Here is an 11,710-nt window from a genome sequence, read left to right as displayed (position 1 = left end):
AAGGACGGCAACTGATATACTACATATCATAATTAATAGCCATGATATTTAATTTTGCTTCCCAAAAGAAAACTCACGACGATTCCGATCACCTGACTTCTCTCTAGAAGTCTCTAATTTTCAGTTCTTATGGTGTGGACAAGGTGACTTTATTTTTTGAGGCCGGCAGAGCCACGTTGTGCACCCGCATCCGTGAGGCCGATTACTAAATTCCACGCTCCCGCATGTGGCCTATGATTGAATGGAATAGATCATTGTAGGCGTCCGCACATTTTCACATTGACAAAACAATGGTGGGTATTTTTAAAGAATATTGTCTTTTTTTTGAATTTTCACCGGGGGGGAGTTTACCCCACCTGAATATTGTCTTCCTACTCGAAGTTTTTAAAAAAGAATATTGTCTTACAAACATCTGAATTTATTTCCATATATTTATGTTATCATCGCTCGATATACAGGGGGATGATTACTCCCTCGGTGACTTTTCAGCTTGCAAATAAAAAAATCAAAGTCAAACTTCATAAAGTTTAACCAACTTTACAGAAAAAATATCAACATCCATGATACAAAATCAATATCATTAGATGCATTACGAAATTAATTTGAATAAATGTTGATGTTTTCCTATATTTTAGCAAACTATTTGAGATTGAATTCAAACAAGTTTTATATGCTGAGTAAAAAGAAACAAAAGTCGTACAAACATGCTCAAGGTATTCAAAGTTGTCTAAATTGCATATACAATACAAACAGCCAGTAGTAGAAACACATCATCCATCTAACGGCTTAGTTGTAGCACGTGCATGTAGGAGTGACAGAACAAACACGATCATCTCACGGAAAAACAAAGAGCAAGCACCTATTTCTTCAGAGAAAGAAGCACATATCGCATAAGCAAATGAACACCCTGTATCACACCACGGTCATACTTATGAATTGAACACCAGGAAATAAGAAAATGCCGTAATAGCACCGATGCAGTGGCACAGGTGCCAACGCCACGGCGAACAATCAGGCACACAGCGAGCCGGCTGTTACCCTCCTCTTGGGCTCCTTCTGGTCTGTCCGAGGAGATCCGGTGTGTCTGCCCCTGGCAGGCGACTCGGTGATGGCTGAACCTAGGCTGAAGGTACGATGGAGGAAGCAAGCGAACAAGAAAAAACTGCTGGCTTCCGGGCCAAGGATCGACTGCGAGTTGACTAGCTTAAATTGCAAGGATTTTTCTTTAATATTGGCTGATGGACTAGGTATAACCACTTTCTTTCTTTATTAAATAGGTATAGATACTTTCTTCGCCCGAAATTAGTTAACACCCAAATAAATGTTTCTAAAATTATTTCAATGCTTGATACTTCATCCATAATTAGGTGATGCTCAAAAAGATGCATCTAGCACAGAAATGGCTATACATCCGTTTGAGCGCCAAATAATTTCGGACGAAGAGAGTATACCCTCTGTATTAAAATATAAGACATTTTCTAACACTATGATAGTGTCCAAAAACACGTCTTATATGTTGAAACAGAGGGAGTAATAGATAGATAGATTGAGTTGGATGGATCGATCCTGCAAGCGAATTAAAAAAAACTGCTGGCTTCCGGGGCAAGGATGGACTGCGAGTTGACTACCTTAAATTTCAACTAGTTTTCTTTAAAACTGGTTGATGGACCAGGAATAATAACTTTCTTTCTTTATTAATAAATAGGTATAGATAGATAACACTTTCTCCGTCCGAAATCAGTTGACCCTCAAGCAAATGTATCTAGACTTAATTTAGTGCTTGATACTTCATCCATAATTTGGTGGCGCTCAAACAGATGTATCAAGCACTAAAATGGCTAAGTAAGCATCAACTAATTTCGGATTAAAGGAGTGTACCCTCTATATAAAAATATAAGAAGTTTTCTAATAATATGACAGTGTCAAAGGAAGTCTTCTATGTTGATACAGGGGGAGTAATAGATAGATAGATTGAATTGGATGCGTTGACCACCTTAATTCTCTCTGGACTGGAGTTGTCCGACAGTAGACTACAAAAGAGCATATATTCTCGGCAGGCTCTAGGACAGAATGGCTTCCAAGACGGCGGCCACCATGGGGAACGGCGGCGGCGTCCATGCCGATCAAGCTGTTGCATTGAAAAACAAAGGCAGCCCCACCTGCAGTGACGTGGCGAAGCCGAGCTGCAAGCATAGGTACGAGCTCGTCTGCTACGACGCGCTCCCGGCCTTCTTGAAGCACGACGAATTCATCCTCGATCACTACCGCAGCGAATGGCCCGTCAAGCAGGCGATCCTCAGCGCCTTCGCCCTCCACAACGAGACGATCAACGTCTGGACGTAGGTTCTGTGAGCCTTCCCTAATGTCACACTCGATCAAAATATTTCTCACGTCACGTGTACTCTTCAACGAAACCCCGCAGGCATTTGATCGGCTTCTTCATCTTCCTCGCGCTCACCATGTCCGTCTGGTCGGGGGAGCACGGCCCGGTCACGCGGTGGCCGTTCTACACGTACCTGTGCGGCGCCATGTTCTGCCTGCTGATGAGCAGCGGTTGCCATCTGCTGGCGTGCCACTCGGAGCATGCCACCTACGTGCTGCTCCGGCTCGACTACGCCGGCATCACCGGCCTTATCGTCACCTCCTACTACCCGGTCGTCTACTACACCTTCCTCTGTGACCCCTTCTCCCGTACACTCTACCTTGGCTCCATCACCATCTGCGGCGCGGCCGCTGTGGCTGTCTCGCTGCTGCCGGTCTTCCAGGCACCTGATCTGCGGTGGGCGCGCGCTGCGCTATTCGCGTGCATGGGCGCGTCCGGCATCGTGCCCATCGTGCACAAGATGCTCATGTTCCATGCACGACCCGAGGCGGTGCTCACGACTGGTTACGAGGTGGTCATGGGGGCGTTCTACCTTGCCGGCGTGTTGGTTTACGCCACAAGGGTGCCGGAGAGGTTTATGCCAGGAATGTTTGACCTCGTCGGGCATAGCCACCAGCTGTTCCACGTGCTAGTCATTGCCGGCGCTTACGCGCACTACCATGCTGGCCTGGTTTACTTGAGTTGGCGGGACAGGGACCAGTGCTGAGCTGACTGCTGTCGAGTGGACAAGAGCAGTTCCGGTGCTACAAGATTTGTGATCATGTTAGTTTTTACTGTGCTGCAAAGTTGTGCTAGCACCAGAAAAAAAATCATCAAATTTCATATGTTTATATTAATGGTGAATGGACTTTGGCATAACTCTTCGCTTGTAGACAATAATTTTCACAAGGAGATATTGGTTCATATAGAATTTCAATGAATAAACAGTATATATATTAGTAGTGTTTCAACTTCACCATTTTATCACTTCAAATTACATCAATAGAGGCTGTGGGATATGAGACGTAATCTCAGAATTGAGAGGATTTGGAATGCACTCATTGTAAGCTTAAGCTTGGAAATAAATCACTGCAGGAGCCAAGAGGTCGAGACCGGTAAGGAGGAACTTGTTTGGATGATATGTCCAAAGAGGTCGAGAGAGGTAAGGTGGAACTTGTTTGGATGATATGTGGGAGTGTTATCTCGGACGTCCTCACTGTAGACAAAGCACACCTTGCCCAGGATGCCAGTGCTTGCGCCGTCATATCGCTTGAGTGATGGCCCTCACATGGGCTCATCCAGCGTGCGGTGGCTAGGTTAAGTGGTGAGAGCACCGGCATGAGTTGAAGTCGAGGGTGGCAATGGCCTTCACGATCTGGTCCAAATCTGCTATAACTCACTGCTTGGGATGACGATATGGTGTGGTGCTTCTAGCTTCGTCGTGGGGTGTGTGGAGATTTGTCTCTGGTGAATCTCGCAGAATTCGGTCTGTGTTTGAATTTGATTGATCAGGGTTTTTTTCGTCTATGCTCGTGTATCTACATGTCGGTATTAGAATTGTCCACATGAACAGTTTTCTCCTTATATGCCATTGATGTAGTTCGAAGTCGGCAAATGAAGGCGGCACCACAGATCAACAACAATTGTTTGATGGTGCTTCTCGACTATCTGGTCTCGAGCTTCGCATCAAGAATCCTTAGGTGACCTTAGTTTGTTGTACCTAGCAGCAATGGTGTTTACACTCGGTTTCCTTCTTCGAGGCATTGCTTGGAGTTTTCCTTGAATTGATCTTCGGGGTGAAATCCCATGATTTGGCCTTCAATGATTAATCCCAGCAACGATGACGCGGGGGCATCGTTCCTTTCTAGGGATGCTGATCTTGAAAAACCTCCCCCGCTGTTATTGTTGTTGTTTCCTCTTGTTGCGTACCACCGATAGCTTGAGCGTGACTTTTTTAGCCATATTATTTTTCTTTTTTATGATATTTTAACTGTTTGCAGCCTCGATGTCTTGGCTAGGTCTTAATTAATATCATTTATGTGTACAATTTGTAGATTTTAGTGTCTTACTCTGTATGCACTCTCGGAAATCAAGAAATTTAAAGAAATACACCGTGGGAAGAAATTCTGCAGGTTAAACTAAAAACTAATAATATGAAATGTAGTCTGAAGTTCGGCCTACCGCGTCCAGGGAATGGAACCGGCCGCGCGGCACCGGTCGTCGGCGCCCAAAGACCGCCAGTGGGTGGCGCCACTATGGCCGGTACGGCTGGCCGCGGGGTTGCTGCGGCTGGAGTTCGGCCTACCGCGCCGGTGATGATGATGCCTGCTGCGGGGCGGGGTGGATTTAGGCCGCCCGTGCCGACCCATGGGGCTGTCGCGGGCCGGGGTGCCCCGACCCCAAGGCCGCCTCCTCCTGCTGCTAATGGCCAGCGTCCGGTGGCGACTCAGGCAAGAGCTAGACCGCCGCACTTGGTGGCAAGGCAGGCGAATAACTCGACGACGCCGGTTTCGCAGCAGGCACAGGCACCGCAGGTCTCTGCTAATGTGGATGTTCACTCGGCACCTCGTGGGCAGTGGGGTGACGATGGTTATAATGTGTATGGAGATGGACACCACCGGGGATCCTCGTCTACGGGTGGTGGACGGGGGTATGCCTGGCAGAGCGATGGTTCGGCCGAGAGGCCTTTCTTGGGGCCGACAGGCGGTTTTGTCGAAGGGGCTTCTGGACCGGCTCATCGTAACCGAGGCGGTTTTTGTGGCAATCATGGTGGCCGCGGTGGCCGAGGGGGTCGTTACCGTCCAAGGCAGCATCATGTTACCGTTGATGAGACGGTGGTCGACGCTGTTACTGAGGAGACAGGGCTGTCTTGCCAGGCTATGGAAGTGGTGACGGAACTGGCGGCTGTGGAGGTTCTTGATGCGGTTGAGGCCCAGCCTATGTCGGTGGAGGCTTCTGACAGAACTGAGATGGACAGGGCTGCAAAGTTTGCAAGGAAAAAGGAAAGAATGCTTTGTTATCGATGTGGTGATAAGGGCCATTTTATTGCTGAATGTGTGGCGATTTTATGTGATACTTGTGGTAAGCCTGCACACGAGTCTGGGGCTTGTCCGCGGTTGCGGGAGCAGACACCGAGCCTTATGACGTATGGTGTCTTCTGTTCTGAGCTCACGTTTTTTGAGTCGCCGACTGAGAGGGAGGTTCCTCAAGAGGTGCATAGTATGACAACTGGGGTGGTGAAAGTGACTAGAGGTCAAGTGTCTGAGGCCCAGATTATTCAGCGCTTCCGGGAGCTGGCACCAGGAGACTTCCATTGGGAGCTTGTCAGGCTGGAGACCAACTTATTCAGAGTTCAGTTCCCGACTGTGGAGGATTTACAGAGGTTGCTGAGCTTTGGGATGTGTAAGGTTCCAGGTACGGAGGCCATTCTTGAGTTCCAGGAGTGGAAGCTGGTTGATCCTCAGGGTAAACCCCTCACCCAGGCCTGGCTGCGCTTTTCGGGAGCTCCGTCCGCGCTCCTGCAGGATGCCAGGGTTGTTGATAGCCTGGGTATCATGGTGGGAAAGACCGAGCGAGTGGATATGGCCTTTACTCGAGCTCATGGGATTTCTCGCCTATTAGTCAGCATTTTGGACATTGACTTCGTGCCGGACGTGGTTAAGTGGGCTTATCGTGGTTAGGTATACAGCCTTGAGATTGAATTTGAGGATGATAGCCTCTTTGCCGAGGCTCCGGCTGCCACTGGCGACGATATGAGCGAGGGTGATGATGATACGGCCGGTAAGGAAACACCGGCCAATGATTCTGGGTGTGAGATGGCCAAGAGACCGGAGTCGACTGCCAAGGCAGCAGGAGGAGGGACGGCGCCTAACATGTCTGTGCCGTCGACCACTTTGAGATTTGGTTCCTTTGGTCACGCGTCTGCACCTCCGCGACTTTGGAGCGAGCGGGTGGAGTCTCTTGAGGAGTTTGAGCACTCTTTACCTGCGTTGGACTTTGAGGACACGGGTGTGGAGGGTTGCGGTGATGTGGCTGAGTTGCAGGAGGGTGGTCCGATCCCATCTGGGGGTTCGGGGCAGGGTGCTTTGGAGACCCCTTCTCCTATTCTTCCCAATGAGTTTACCGGGAGAGACAACGGGCCTACGGTAGGGGGGCCGGGGCAGGTGGCCTCCGCACCTTCTATGCCTGTTGCTCGGGCCACACTGCAGGCGGCTGGACAGGCTCTGCGAGAGGGCTTGGGGCAGGCGGCCTCAAGGCCCTCTTCACCTTCGGTGCCCGAGGGGAGCACCCCGTTCGCGACATCGACGTGCACTCCTGACAGGCGGTCCGGAGCGGATGGGGGGCGGAGGCAGGTGGCCTTTGCCTCCCCAGTGGCTGACTCGGCGCTCTCACCTGGTCATGGCGACCGGGTGGATGTTCGGGGAGTGACAGGCGGTCGCTCTCCGGATAAATTCTCGAGGGAGGAGGTTATTCTGTTTGGCGGGATCCCGGACTAGGCGTCTGAGGGCCGACGCATGAGTTGTCGGCTTCAGGGCTATCCGAAGGTTGACGACATGCAGCAGCGCTGTGCCGTAAGGGCAGCAAAGCTTCGTGACGTCCAGGTCACTACTGGTATGTCCGTAAATACTTCCAATACTATTTTGCATTTTTCGAATGATCAAATTGTGGATAAGGCAAACCAATTAGGAATTTCACTTGGTAGTAATGAGGGTGAAGTTACTAATTCTGTTAACGATTTGCTTGATCTAAAAGCCGAGAGGGCTTTAGAAATGATTCGTGACTTAGCTGCTGTCAAACCGATGAACGATTCTGAGATTGATGCCTTGGGAGTTCGAATACCTGATAATTTTTGTGATGATCTCGCACAACCCCTCCAGGAGCCGGAGGAGGAGGACAAGAATGTCGGTTTGGAAGTAGTTATGTCCCCGGTTACGGGCAGTTTGGACCGGGTGGGCCCGACCAGCCCTAAGCGCAAGTGGAAGCGCAAAATATATCCGATGTCCGTGGTCCGTAGGAGCGCTAGGATCCGCACGGCTAAAAAATTTCATGATGAGATATGAGAGGAATCTTTTGGAATAGCAGAGGTCTTAAGGACTTGGCTAAAAGGAGGTTCCTTGCAGAGGCATCCATTGAGCATAGATTGGACTTTATTGCCTTGTCGGAAACGGGCAGAGCAAATTTCTCACCTCAATTTCTCAATACGTTGTCGGGGGGTATTGAGTTTGACTGGCATTGTCTTCCAGCGAGAGGAAGGTCGGGTGGAATCTTACTTGGTGTTAGATGTGACTCTCTCGAAGTTCGCAGTGTGGTCATGGGGGATTTTGTTGTTAAGTTCAGGGTGCGGTCCAAAGATGATGGTTTCGACTGGGCTTTGGTGGCGGTGTACGGTGCAGCGCAGGCAGAGTTCAAACCTGACTTTTTGGCTGATCTTGTTAGAGTCTGCGGGTCTGAGCAGCTTCCAATTCTGGTTGGGGGTGATTTTAATATTATTAGAAGACGTGATGAAAAGAATAATGACAATTTTGATGGGAGATGGTCATTTATGTTTAATACTATTATTGAAAGCTTAGATTTGAGAGAGATTGAGCTTTCAGGTAGGAAGTTCACCTGGGCTAACGCGTTGCCAAATCCAACTTTCGAGAAGTTGGATCGGGTTCTGGCTAGTGTTGCTTGGGAACAGTAGTTTCCCTTTGTAACTGTTCAGGCTCTATCTCGCGGGATTTCTGATCACACACCTCTGTTGCTCGATTCTGGTGGGGCTACCTATTCGGGCAACAAGAATTTATTCTCTTTTGAGCTTGCTTGGTTTGAAAGAGAAGGATTCTTGGATCTTGTAGCCAGAGAATGGACTAAAGATGTAGGAGGTAGGAATGCCCTTGAACGCTGGCAGAACAAGATTAGGCATCTCAGAAGTTTCCTTCATGGGTGGGCTAAGCATCTAGGTGGAGTGTATAAGGTGGAGAAGGAACGACTCCTTTCCCTTATTCAAACCTTAGATATAAAAGCAGAAACTACGATTCTGTTAGCCACCGAGCTTCATATCAAGCATGAGGCTGAGATGAGGCTGAAAGAGTTACTCCGTGAAGAAGAATTAAAGTGGGCACTGCGGGCAAAGGTGAGAAAAGTTGTCCAGGGGGATGCGAACACTCAGTTCTTCCACATGATAGCCAATGGCAAGCACCGGAAGAAGAGAATCTTCCAGCTAGAACAAGATGAGGGTACAATAGTCGGCCAGGACAACCTGAAGCTCTACATTACTGAGTACTACAAACATTTGTTCGGACCACCAGAGGAGAAGTGTGTGTCCCTGGATGAGTCTAGGGTTCACGATATCCCTCAACTTACTGCTGTGGAGAACGATGTATTAACTGCCCCTTTCTCGGAAAAGGAGGTTTTCGAGGCTATTTCCAAGATGAAGTGTAACAAGGCACCGGGGCCGGATGGTTTCCCGGCTGAGTTTTACAAGAAGTGTTGGCATATTATCAAAGTGGACCTGATGCCGATGTTCCATGATTTGTTCTCTTGACATTTGCAGCTTTTCCAACTTAATTTTGGAACGATAACTTTGTTGCCTAAGAAAACAGATGCCGTGAGAATTGAGCAATTTCGGCCTATCTGCCTTCTGAATGTCAGTTTCAAAATCTTTACCAAGGTTGGGACGATCAGGCTCACACAGATTGCGCACGCAGTAGTACAACCTTCTCAAACGGCTTTCATGCCAGATAGGAACATCCTCGAAGGGGTTGTGGTCCTTCATGAAACGCTTTATGAAATTCATACGAAAAAACTAGATGGTGTTATTTTCAAAGTGGATTTCGAGAAGGCTTATGATAAAGTCAAATGGCCATTCCTCCAGCAGGCTTTACGGATGAAGGGCTTTGATGAGATCTGGTGACATCAGGTTGAAACATTCACGGAAAAAGGTAGTGTTGGCATTAAAGTTAATGACGACATAGGTCACTACTTCCAAACGCACAAGGGTCTGAGACAGGGTGACCCTATGTCGCCGATCCTGTTCAATATTGTGGTTGATATGTTAGCGATCCTGATTGGGAGGGCCAAGGAGGCCGGTCAGGTGGAGGGAGTGGTGCCTCATCTGGTTGATGGTGGTCTGTCCATCCTGCAATACGCTGATGATACAATCATTTTCATGGAACACGATTTGGCAAAAGCGAGGAACATGAAGTTAGTGTTATGCCTTTTTGAACAATTGTCGGGGCTGAAGATTAATTTCCATAAAAGCGAGTTGTTCTGCTTTGGTAGAGCCAAAGACGAACCAGATGCATATACACAATTGTTTGGTTGTGAAGTTGGGGCTCTACCTTTCACGTATCTTGGTATTCCCATACACCATCGTAAGCTAACAAATGGTGAGTGGAAGTGCATCGAGGATTGGTTTGAGAAGAAACTAAGTTGCTGGAAAGGAAAACTCATGTCTTATGGAGGCCGGTTGATTCTGATTAACTCGGTGCTCAAGAGTTTACCTATGTTTCTCTTATCTTTCTTCGAGGTCACAGTTGGGGTTAGGAAAAGGCTAGACTTCTATCGTTCTCGCATCTTTTGGCATAGTGATGAGTCTAAGAGGAAGTACAGATTGGCCAAATGGGATATTATTTGTAGACCAAAGGACCAAGGGGGACTTGCTATTGAAAATCTTGAAGTCAAGAATAGATGCCTGCTTAGTAAGTGGCTGTTTAAGTTGTCTTCTGAGACAGAGGCAACTTGGGCGCAGATTCTATGTAGTAAATATCTGCACTCAAAGACTTTATCCCAGGTCACTCTGAGACCTACAGATTCGCCGTTCTGGAAAGGGCTTATGAGGGTTAAAGCCGCTTTCTTTAACAGAACGAGATGTATTGTCGGTAATGGTGATGATACGCGATTCTGGGAGGATACGTGGCTGGGTGACGCGCCTCTGGCTACACAATATCCGACACTATATCGTATTGTTCAGCGTAGGGACGCTCTCGTTGCCACGGTGATGCAGTCTATCCCTCTAAACATTCAGTTTAGGAGGGTGCTTGTCGGGCCTCGATGGGAAGCATGGCTTCACTTGGTCCGTAGGCTGATGGAAGTTCAGCTAAATCCTCAGCCCGACCAGTTATGTTGGAAGCTAACTAGAATTGGGGTGTTCACGGTTAAATCGATGTACATTGATATCATTAATTCTACTGTGATACCTACTTTCAAAGAGGTCTGGAAAGTTAAGGTACCTTTGAAGATTAAAGTGTTTATGTGGTTTGTGCATAAACAAGTTATTCTTACAAAGGACAATCTAGTTAAGCGCAGCTGGACAGGATCTACTAGGTGTAGTTTCTGTGATCGGGATGAGACTATCAAGCATTTATTTTTTGACTGTCCGTTGGCACGAGGGTTGTGGCGCTCCGTGCAAATTGCCTTTAATATTACTCCTCCGAGATCGGTCAACACGTTATTTGGGGCGTGGCTTGTTGGGATTGAGTCCGAAACAGCCAGACACATTCGTGTAGGAGTATGTGCGTTATTATGGGCAATTTGGAATTGCAGAAATGATTTAGTTTTTAACAGAACAACAAATACTCATTTTTTGCAGGTGTTATTCCGAGCTGCAGCACTGATCCATACGTGGTCCTTACTCACTCCGACGGAGGCCAGGGAGCGTTTGGTTACTGGATCTGTCCGGTGGGAGACGGTAGCGCGGGATATCTTCAACCGGTTTGGATGGCGATCATGTAATAGGATAGGCATTTAGTTTACCTATCTGTTTTTATGCCAGCCGGTTGTGGCTTTTGTGGTTTCTGCTTTGCAGTTGACGCTCTATGTGAGCTAGATGCTGCTTTTGTTCCATAACTGTAAGACCTTGTTGAGACCTTCTTTACTTTTTAATAATAGAGGCCGTATGCATCGATCTGATGCAGAGGCCGGGGAATCCCCTTTTTCGAAAAAAAAATGAAATGTAGTCTGCGAATTGAGGGGATGTGAAAATTGAAATACATTCCTTATGACAAATCCTGAACCATCCGGCATCCATGCCCAACGAGATGTGCAGATACTACCCGCAAAAAATAAAATAAAAGCAGATGTGCAGAACCTCAGCCTTACAGGTATCCATGCAGCTGAACCTGCAAGCCGGAGCTAGGTTGCATTACAGCATCTATAACCGAACACTTCAAACCCACCTAAATGCCTGGGTAGGCTGCCCAGTCAGTGTCCAGATGGTAAAACTGTACCCACCTGGGCGGCCCTTATCTGGGGTGGATATCGGGATTCCTAGGCGCGCCCGCCACGTCGGAACTGGCCCACCCCAGCTCACCGGACCACACATAAATTGGACCCTATCCGCACTCCGGACGAAACCCTAGCCGCAAG

At 48.0% G+C, this 11,710-nt stretch overlaps 1 protein-coding gene across 1 annotated transcript; it reads left to right on the top strand.

Moving 5' to 3' along the window:
* Positions 1 to 2,070: 2,070 nt before the first annotated feature.
* LOC123038735 (heptahelical transmembrane protein 4-like) lies at positions 2,071 to 3,089 on the top strand. The gene is made up of 2 exons (XM_044462226.1): positions 2,071 to 2,339; positions 2,423 to 3,089. Exons 1-2 carry the CDS (start codon positions 2,071 to 2,073, stop codon positions 3,087 to 3,089), a joined length of 936 nt encoding a protein of 311 aa, XP_044318161.1.
* Positions 3,090 to 11,710: the final 8,621 nt, after the last annotated feature.

Source organism: Triticum aestivum, chromosome 2B (assembly GCF_018294505.1).
Source record: "Triticum aestivum cultivar Chinese Spring chromosome 2B, IWGSC CS RefSeq v2.1, whole genome shotgun sequence".
In the NCBI taxonomy this organism is placed as follows: Eukaryota; Viridiplantae; Streptophyta; class Magnoliopsida; order Poales; family Poaceae; genus Triticum; species Triticum aestivum.
The sequence above is the reverse complement of the archived record's forward strand: the minus strand, read 5'-3'. Positions and strand labels throughout refer to the sequence as shown.

What these genes read in the sequence shown, in the direction of transcription:
- LOC123038735 (XM_044462226.1), top strand. Translation starts at nt 2,071, where the DNA reads ATGGCTTCCAAGACGGCGGCCACCATGGGGAACGGCGGCGGCGTCCAT. An exon ending in GAGACGATCAACGTCTGGAC is followed by an intron (nt 2,340 to 2,422) that starts GTAGGTTCTGTG and finishes GAAACCCCGCAG; the next exon opens with GCATTTGATCGGCTTCTTCA.